Source organism: Marmota monax, unplaced genomic scaffold (assembly GCF_021218885.2).
Source record: "Marmota monax isolate L192 unplaced genomic scaffold, Marmota_monax_Labrador192_F-V1.1 WCK01_AAM20220418_F8-fsc00070, whole genome shotgun sequence".
NCBI lineage: Eukaryota > Metazoa > Chordata > Mammalia > Rodentia > Sciuridae > Marmota > Marmota monax.
The window spans coordinates 3,801,505-3,812,334 of NW_026692116.1; the positions used below are offsets into that span (position 1 = coordinate 3,801,505).

Consider the following 10,830-nt stretch of genomic DNA (forward strand, 5'->3'; position numbering starts at 1 on the left):
CTTTGCACCAGTCGGGGGGTGAGGTTCTTTGCCTCACCTCTGTTGACCCCCAAATTTTAGACCATCACTAGTAAAAGGGAGGAGGATGCAAAATGCCACGACACTAAGCCAATTGAGGGCTCCTTTGAAAAATTGTACCACCGGTGACACCATCAGCAAAGATACTCCAGCACTACCACAATTCGCTGCAGCAACAGATAGTTCACAATGCATATAAGTGATACATAGTCCAGGCAAGTTCTGCAAGCAGTTCAAAGCAGAGGAATCCATCAATATGTCCATTTCCTCCCAAAGTAGATCGACTTCTTGATTGAGCATCATTTGTTGAGTTATTATTTATTGATGCATCAGTTTATACAGTTTGTTGTGATAACTATCGAAGAAGCTGTAGTTTGGTTTTATCTTTGTCTTCACCGGCACTGTGATGAAGATAGGAATTCTGGCAATGATGCTAAAAATAATTATGTAACATTCCAATAGGCACTAAGAAAACAATTTTTTGAACAATTTACATTTTCCTAAACAGAATTATTAAATATAATGAAAAGGAAAGGTGAAAGTAAACAGATCTGTTAACCTCCTTATTTGTACACATATTAAAACAATCCTCAACAGCTGTTTACCCAATTTAAATTAAACCATTTAAATCACGTGAATAAAAAAAAATTCAGATCCATTTTTTCATGAGTGCTCCTCATATATGATATATGAACATACGCACATACAGACATACAACACCAAACACAAGTGTGCACACAAACGTACAACACATAAGACAATAGTAAAGGCCTTGTAGCTTTTCACAGGTGAAATTTCCATTGCAATGTTTAAAAACTCCATAGTCAAAAAATAAAACTGATCAGAAAAACATTAGCCTAGGTCTGTATGATCTCAAAAAATAAAATAGAACTTTATGATGTGGGAAAAGGCAATAATAAAATAGATATTGAAAAAAGCATCCTGGTTAATCACTGTCGCAGATGTAAGAATAGCCAAACTGGAGCTCTGGATATCAGTTGTTATGGATTTGAGTCAAATCATCATCTTTTTGGTCTGTAGAAATCGCTTTGGTTAGTCTCTCTGGAATCCAAATCGGCTGTTGTTCTCCATGTGGAAACACACAAACAGAACCCCGACTCCAGACAATCACTGGGTCAGGATCTTAGTTAATCTCTCTGGAATCCAAATCGGCTGCTGTTCTCCCTGTGGAAACACACAAACATAACCCCGACTCCAGACAATCACTGTGTCAGGACCTTTCCATTGTCCTGTTTGAATATCCTTCCAAAGTACCTTAGGCTTATGTACATTTTTTGGACACATATGCCTTTCCGCAGCACTAAGCCCTGATGAATCCAAATTTAAAAAGTTTAGAGTAAAAAGCGTTATTTTAAGTTTATCTTTGGGGGATATATACCCTTTTCCAATTCCCTCTTTTTGCTTTAATAAGTACATTTTAATAGTTTGATGAGCTCTTTCAACTATGCCTTGTCCCTGTGGATTGTATGGGATTCCTGTTATATGAGTAATGCCAAATGATGAGCAAAATTGTTTAAAAGAGGTAGAAGTATAACCAGGACCACTATCTGTTTTTAACTGTTTTGTAACGCCCACGGTGGCAAAATTTTGCAAGCAATGAGCTATAATATCTTTAGTTTTCTCTCCGGCATGAGGGAGCCCATCAAAAATCCGAAGAAGTATCAACTGTAACATGCAAATATTTTAATTTTCCAAATTCTGGCAAGTGTGTGACGTCCATCTGCCAAATATGGTTAGGTATCAATCCTCTAGGATTGACTCCAAGATTAACTTGTAAAAAGATCACACAATATTGACATTGTTTATTATTTGTCTAGCTTGTTCCTTAGTTATTTTAAAACGCTTTTGTAAAGTATTAGCATTGACATGGAACCTTTTATGAAAATTTGTTGCTTCTTCTAGTGTAGAGAAAATATGTATGTCATGTGTAGTTTTATCTGCTAAATCGTTGCCCAAACTAAGGGCTCCAGGCAATCCTGTATGTGCTCTAATATGTCCAATAAAGAATGGATCTTTTCTGTCCCAGATTAGACTTTGTATAGTGGAAAACAAAGAGAAAACAGTAGAGGAAGGAGAAATCCTACCAGCATCTTCAAGGGATACTATAGCATTAACTACATACTGACTATCAGAAGATAAATTAAATACAGAATCTTTAAACATCACAAAAGCTTGTAAAACTGCATTAAGCTCTACCTTTTGAGCTGATTGTTTGGGTACTAAAAATGTAAAAGTTTGATCAGGGGTAACTACTGCTGCTGTACCATTATTTGACCCATCAGTGAATACATTTGGAGCATTCATGATAGGGGTTTTTCTTGTCATTTTTGGAAAAACTACAGGATGGGAAGACCAAAAAGACAACAAAGGATTAGATGGTAAGTGATTATCAAATGAAACATTAGATTTACACATGATTATTGCCCAAGTATTTAACTCATTAGCTAACTCATCAATTTGATCCATAGTATATGGAGTAATAATGTTACTGGGAGAAATTCCAAACACTCCCTTTGCTTCTTTTATTCCTTTGAGTATTAATTGCCCTACAGCCTCAGGATACCTAGTAAGAATAGTGTTAGGAGAATAAGATAAATGTATCCATAATAATGGACCTTCTTGCCAAAAAACTCCTGTAGGAATATTTTTTGTTGGTAGTACAATAAATAATAAAGGCAAACTTATATCAATTCTATCCAAATGCATATTTTCCATATATGTTTCAATAATTTTTAATGCCTTTCTTGCTTCAGGCGTTAACATTCGGGGTGAATTTGGATCTGATGGACCTTTTAGGATATCAAATAAAGGTCCCAACTCTCCTGTTGGTATGCCTAGATAAGGCCTTATCCAATTTATGTCTCCTAATAACTTTTGAAAGTCGTTAAGTGATTTGAGTTGATCTACTCGTATTTTAATTTTTGGCGGATGGACCATGGTTGAGGATAATAGAACTCCTAAATAATTAATTGGAAAATTTAATTGTACTTTATCTATTGCTATCTCTAGATTATGATTTTTAATAAATTTGTAAGTGTGGCATAACATTTTAGCAATGTGTTTTTATCTTTGTGTGCTAACAATACATCATCCATATAGTGAAATATTTGTAGTTCAGGATTTTGATTTCTAGGTGGCTGGATTGCTTTGTTAACATAAATTTGACACATAGTTGGGCTGTTAGCCATCCCTTGAGGGAGTACTTTCCATTCATATCTCTGATCAGGACCTTCATGATTCAGTGCAGGGATAGTAAATGCAGAACGTGGACTATCCTCAGGATGAATTGGAATTGAAAAAAAACAATCTTTAATATCTATAGCTAAAACGTACCAGGTTTTTGGCAAAGCAGACAATTGAGGAATCCCCGATTGAGCAGGTCCCATAATAACCATCTCATTATTAATGGCTCTTAAATCTTGCAATAATCTCCATTTACCAGATTTCTTTTTAATGACAAAAATGGGAGTATTATAGGGAGATACGGAAGGTTGTATATGTCCCTCCGCTAATTGTTGTTTGACCAGGTCATGGGCTGCTTGTATCTTTTCTTTAGTCAGGGGCCACTGAGGAACCCATACTGGTCTATCTGATTTCCAAGTAATTTTTATTGCCTCAGTGACCCCTTCTGAAAACCCAGTGCATGTCTATTTATTCCTTGATCTATTTGAATTGGTGCTGCTATACCTTGTTCTCCTAATATTTTTTCTTTCCTGAAACCTTGTCTAGCCCTAATAGTGGGCGCATTTGGATTGATGTTATTTGTTAATGTCAAACCTAATTGATCTAGGACATCTCGTCCCCATAAATTTATAGGAAGATGATCCAATACATAGGGCTGTATAGTTCCTTCACATCCTTCAGGATCCTTCCAATCTAATACCATTGCACTTCTATGGGGATTAGTTGCCACTCCTAGGCCTCGAAGCGTTTGAGTGGCTTGTTGTAACGGCCAGTATTTTGGCCATTCTTGACGAGAGATGATGCTAAGGTCTGCACCTGTATCCAGTAGCCCATTAAATTCATGTCCTTGAATATTTAGTTTTAGCATGGGGCAAGAATCTAAATTTAAAGAAAGCATACCCCAATCTACACCTATGGAGCCTAATCCCCTGGAACCTCTTTCTATACTACTACTGGAAAATTTATCATGTAGGCTGGGTATTATTAATAACTGTGCTATTCTATCTCCTAGTGAAATTACTGATATACCCTTTGGAGAACTAGCTATAATTTTTATTTCACCTTCATAATCGAGATCAATTACCCCGGGACTTATCATAAGTCCTTTTAGAGTAGAAGAACTGCGTCCTAACAATAAGCCTACTGTTCCTTGGGGAAGAGGTCCTTTTACTCCTGTGGGAATGATTTGAACTCCCATCTCTGGAGTTAGTACTGCTCTGGCGGACGCGCAGATGTCCAGCCCTGCGCTCCTTCTGGTTCGTCTGATGAGAGATCTGATGGATAATGTGTCCTGGGCACTACCATGATGGTGTTGCTGGGTTCCTCCATGGTGTTTCTGGGTTCCTCCAGTGCCCCGTATATTTGTGGTCGTGGGCCCCAGAGCATTGGGCCCCCCTGTCCGTTTTTTGGCAATGGAGCCCGATGCCTTTCTCCATGATATCGTGGGTAAACACCTGGTCCTTGTCCGTTTTTTGATAATGGAGTACCCTCTATGGTGGTTTGAGAACAGCATTCATTAGCCCAATGTCTCCCTCTACGGCATCGTGGGCAAATACCCGCTATTGTACTCCTTTGATATCTAGCTTTGTTAAACCCTCCTCCTATGGGGCAATTCCTTTTAAAATGTCCTGTTTGTTCACAATTGTAGCATGTTTTTGGCCTGGCATCTAAAGCCTGTTGTACTGCAGCTGCCAAGACTTTCCCTTGTTCATTAATGTCTCTACATAATTTAATATATGTGTTTAAATCTCCATGTTTCCATGGTCTAATGGCCTCTCTGCACCAATGATTTGCTTGCTCATAAGCCAGTTGTTTAATTAATGGCATTGCTTGTTCTGTATCCCCAAAAACTCTGGTAGCTGTTTGAATAAGCCTATCTACAAATTCAGCGTAAAGTTCATTAGCTCCCTGTATTACCTTAGATAATTGACCTTGTAAATCTCCATGTCCTTGTAAAGTTTTCCACGCCCTAACTGCATCTGCAGCAATTTGTGCATATATAGCAGGATCATATTCAATTTGTTGCCGTTGATCCTCATAAGGTCCTCTTCCTAACAACATATCTAGATTTCTTTGAGGGTAACTGGCTGCTGCATTTCGCCTAGCCGTCTCCATGCAAAATTCCTCATTGGCCACCTTCCAAACAAATATTGTCCTCCATTTAGCACAGATTTACACATGCTAGCCCAATCTGCTGGCGTCATATCCAAGTTGGTAATGGATTCGACCATGCTTATACTGAAGGGTGCTTGAGGTCCATAGGTTGTTACAGCCTCCTTTAACTGCTTCACTGTTTTGAAATCTAAAGCATGGTGAATTTGCTGCCCTCCTGCCTGCTCAAGTACAGGGCATGCTAATCTTTGAGGTCCTGTCTCAGGATCCCATCTATCAACTATGGGGGTTGAGGGCCACTCAGCTGTCTCCATAGGTGGAGCTGTTGGTTGAATTATGCCCTCTGGTGATAGAACAGTGTTAGTAGCAGCCTCCTGTTGTAGCTTTTTCCCTAATAGCTGTTTCTCCTCTAAGCTTTCTTCCTTTAAATTTTCTTCCTCTGTCTGACTAGCTCGAGAGACCTTCTCTTTTGCTTGATCTAAAATGTTTTTCTCCATGGTCTGAACCTCTAACAATTTACTTAACACTCTTTCAGTTTGTTTTTTACTAATTTCTAATCTATTATAAAGATAACGCAACCCAATAACACAAAACAAAACCGAAACAGAATGAAACAAAAACGGAACAAAAAATCGTTGTATCAATTTTCTTGTTTTCTTGACATGTGCATTTGTGGTCTATTTCTATCTCTTCCTCAGGGGCGAACAACTTCAAACCTTGAGCCAACCATTTTTCCCAGTTTGCCTGAGAAAGTTCTAGGGATAGGCAGCTTGAAACAAAACAAAACAAATCAAAATAAGAACACATTGTTTTTTTAAAATGGTCAACCATTCTCTCGCATTTCCTTAGGGGCGAGCAATTTCACTTACCCCCAAGCTTCAGGTGTTCCCCGCACAGGCCGCCAAATGCCGCAGTCTGGCTGGGCACAAATCACGAGCCACTGAAGCAGGAACAAACTTTATTTTTGAACTCCACCAGCAACTCCTCCCAAACGCCACACGGCTCGTCCAGGAACCACCCACCGGAAATATCTCCTCTGGAAATCCCTCCTCCTGCACTTCCCCAACCAATGGGAACTCTCGGGGAATCCCCGGGAATCCCCACGAGAACTCCAAAGTAGCACGAGAACTCAAAAGTAGCAGCCGAGGCGGATAGTAATGCCTCGCCTGTCAACCAATACTGTTGGCAAAATGCCAGGGGCCATACCAACTCAGTTGTGGCTCTCAGCAGCTTACAGTAATGTACTATGTTAAGTGAATAAGAAAAATCTATTACTAATGTAGAGATAAGATCAGAGTCTGTAAACTCAAGCAATTGTAAGAAAATGCCACACTGATAAGACCTAAAATCATTTTGATCATGTTTCATTCTTGAAATAATGTCACAAAAGTCGTTTTGATGTAATATATAGTTAGTTCCTCTCACCACCCCCATATCAATCCATCACCAATCTGTGCCAGCCCCATCTGCAAAGTAGAACCTCTTCTCACCACTGTGACCGCTACTACAAGTCACCATCATCTTTTGCCTGGGTGACTGTAATGGCCATCTTCTCATTTTCCAAGTTTATACTCTTGCCTACTATAGAAAAGCCAAAGAGAATTTTAAAAAGAATATCACATCTCCATCATACTTAAAATCCTGTGATAATTTCACATTGTCATTAGAACGAAACTGAAGTTTTTTTCCAAAGCCTTTAGGACCTGGATGGCTTTCTAGCCTCATCTCCTACACTCTCCCCTTGTTCACTGCACTCACACTCAATTACATGGGCCTGTATTATAGCCCTCATTTAATGCCAAATTCATTTCATCCTCAGGATTTGCTGTTGTTTCCTATGTTTGTAATGTTCTTCCCACAGATCTCCTCCATGACTGACACCTTTACTTCATACGCTTCTCAGAGTTGTCAGTGCATATGTTATCTCCTTAGATACCCTCACCATCCTGTCCAAAATATTCTGCCCACTTACCACACACCTTCAATGGCATCATTCTATATATCATTACTCTGTTCTATTTCCTCATAGAATGTGCTGTAATTTGAAAATATTTATTTGTCCACATTTTTGGGGGTCCCTTCTCACGACAAAGTACAGGACTCATTCATGTGTTTTACTCATACTTGTATCCCCAGAATCTGGCATATAGAGATATTCAACAATTATTAAATAAGTAAAAAATCGAATGGATAAATGAGTGGGAAGACACAAAAGGCAGTTTGTAACAATACGTAATGTCATCTAAGCTGTGACAGAGATAACCAGCCAAGGAAATGGAACATGAAGATAAATAGCTAGTTGCTGGATACTTTTTATATACCTTGATCTCAGGTAAGATTACATTTTTATCATCCAGATCTTGAATAATTAGTTAAGCACCTTTTATATAAGAAATCTCATTTTTAAATATATAATGCAACCAAGTTTTATAAATATTTGCAACGATGGAGTATTTTATTTTATTTTTTATTTTTTTTAACATGTCCAAATAATCCTTATTCCTTTTTTAATAGCCTCTTACACTTTGTTGCCAGATGCCTTCAGAGCAGGTGCTTTCTGGGCTGGAGCTTTCTGACTCTTCTGAGCTTTTGGAGGCGGTGCTGCCTTCTGGCCTGAGGCTTTCTGGGAAGGAGCCTTTTGGGCCGGAGCCTTCTTGCCTGCTGGAGTTACCTTTTTTGCTGGAATTTTAGCTTTAGCAGCAGCTGCTGCTGTTGCTGCAGCTGCAACTGCAGCCTTAGCAACAGGTGTCTTTTGGGGAGAAGCTTTCAGGATAGCTGCCCTCTGAAGCTTCTTAACTTCATTCTTGATTATTCTGTTCCTCATTTTCTTCACCTTCATTACTTTATAATGATCAAAATCAGTCATCTTGGCTTTCCTTTTTCTGGCTTCAATCTTCTTGGCCCATCTTGTGGCTGCCCATTTTGTATTTTTTTTTTTTTTTTTTTTTTTTTTTAAATATTTATTTATTTATTTTAGTTCTCGGCAGACACAACATCTTTGTTTGTATGTGGTGCTGAGGATCGAACCCGGGCCGCACGCATGCCAGGCGAGCGTGCTACCGCTTGAGCCACATCCCCAGCCCGCCCATTTTGTATTGATATCTGCCTTCTGCCAGGCTTGCCGAACATACTTCTGGCAAGCACTGTGAGGAAACTTGAGGATGAAATCAATGAGCTGCATACATTTGAAAGGCATGGCCTATCTCCTTACCTTAGTGCAAGGTCCATCAACCAAAGCCCTGTTCTGATCAATATCATCTACAGTTGCAACCAGCTTTCCAGCATAAGGCCCAAAGGAGACGTAGGCCATTTGGCCTACCTCCACAAAATGCCTGAAAACCATGTTGGAGGCATAGGACGAGAAAGGAGTATTTTATTTTAATCCAACTTAAAATTACAATGTCTATTAAAAATGTCCAAATAAACAACTTACATCACAAAGATATATCAATTTTTGGCCTTTATGTTTTTAATACATTGTAAACTCAGTAAAATGAAGCAATGGCAAGAATATCTGCTATAAATCTGTTGTGTAACTTGGTATAAGATAAAACTACTAAATATGAGTTTACCTAAGTAGAGCTCAAAAAAAGCAGCCAATGGTTCCCAGAAAAAAATTCAACTATATAAACAAGTGAGCAAGCAAAGACAAAGAGAACATTGGGACTGGTCCATGGAAAAGGTTAGGAGTGAAAATTTTCCATTAAGCCTGTGGTTCTCAGATGACAGTGGAGCTTGTATAATTTACATAAAGAACGTTCTAAAAAATAAATCATAGTTCATTTCGATACAATGTTATTTAAGTGTGGCTTATAATACAATTGATCATGACATCTCTATTTTCCCCGCCTTTGGGCAGTACTGGTGATGGAACCCAGGGCCTTGCACATGCTAGGCAAGTACTCTACCACTGAGTCAAACCATCAGCTCTGGATGATACTCCTAAACCTAAGAATCAATATTAAATAGAATAATCATATGTCATATAAACTCTCAGTTCAATAACCTCTTCCTTTAAATAAAACGTTTAACACTTTTCCTAATAATTCCAACTTCTTCTTAAATTAACTAAAATATATATTCCTTAATTCCTGTCCTGCCTTTTGTACCTTTCCTTGACATACAAGAAATCTCATTTTCTACTTCTTTCCATTTCCCAGCTTGTGTTTCCTCCAAATTCAAACTCACTTGTCATTTTTCACCTCCTTTTTAAACATACAAAGCATTCTTCACAAAAACCGTAACAAATGTATAGTTAGAACTATCTGTATCTTTGAAATGCTATGTTGTTAAATGATGTTTTAGACTTTGCTAATGGCAGAACAATTACATTCATAATTTTGTGAAATACTCTGAGCTACCTGAAAATTAATAGGTAAACTTTAAATATATTATCAAAATGCATGGTGTATAATGATCTTTATATCTTCCTTTGTTTTTTAGTCAGGTTTATTGAGTCATCATTTGTGTACAGTAAAATTTACCCCTTTTAAAAAGACATACTTCTGTGAATTTTGACAAAGGTTTATATAATCCCACTGTAACCAAGATACAGAACATTGCTGGGCACAGTGGCACATGCATGCCTGTAATCCCAGCAACTCAGAAGCCTGAGGAAGGAGGATTGTTAGTTAGAGGCCAGCCTCAATAGCTTAGCAAGACCCTTAGCAATTTAGCAAGAACTTGTCTCAAAAAATAAAAAGGATAGGTGATGTGGCTCAATGGTAAGGAACCCCTGGGTTCAATTTCCATTACCAAAAAAAAAAAAAGATACAGAACATTTCTGTCATTCCAAAGTTTCGCTATCCTTCTTTATAATTAATCACCTTCCCCCTATCCCTGATTTGTTTTCTGCCCCTACAGTTTGGCCTTTTGATAATACTTTTGAAATTCATTTGTGTTGTTACATGCTTCAGCTGTCCATTCCTTTTTGTTCCTGTGTAGTAGCATATTATATGACTACTGTAATTTGTTTATTCCTTTATATTTTTTATACTGAGTTTTGAGGAATTATATCTAGACATATGGTTTCTTTATAGAAGACACTGGGGTTTAATAAATGAATATTTATTGAGCCTTCACTGGGTGCCTGTGGGTTCTAAGGGTGAATAAGATGTGATGGGAAAATAACAGCAGGTGGGAGAACAGAGTGTATGACCTTTTTGTTGTTTGTTTTTATAAATTGTAGAAAGAAAGTTTTAGACTGAAAACTCCTTGAAACATAAACACATATAATACTTCTGTCTTATTTTTTAATTCTCTTAACACGCTATCATGTGTGTTCAACTTTATTGATTATAATATTTAGAACTAAAATTTTAATGCAGTAATTAATAATTCAAGTCTTAGACCCAGAGTAACATGGATTTCATCTTTATGTTAACTGCTTCTTAGTGTTGTAGATATTTGTAGTCTTGCCTTTGCAATACAGCAATTTGTATTCTGTGAAATGCTACTTCAGACTGTATGATCCCACAGAAGCTGCCATCCTTTAGG

General features: G+C 37.9%; 1 protein-coding gene across 1 annotated transcript; it reads right to left on the minus strand.

Annotated features, from left to right (window-relative positions):
• Nucleotides 1–7,852: 7,852 nt before the first annotated feature.
• On the minus strand, nt 7,853–8,261 carry LOC124105382 (large ribosomal subunit protein eL14-like). Its single transcript, XM_058585465.1, has one exon. The coding sequence runs from the start codon at nt 8,198–8,200 to the stop codon at nt 7,853–7,855; it is 348 nt and encodes a 115-aa protein (XP_058441448.1). The 5' UTR covers nt 8,201–8,261.
• Nucleotides 8,262–10,830: the final 2,569 nt, after the last annotated feature.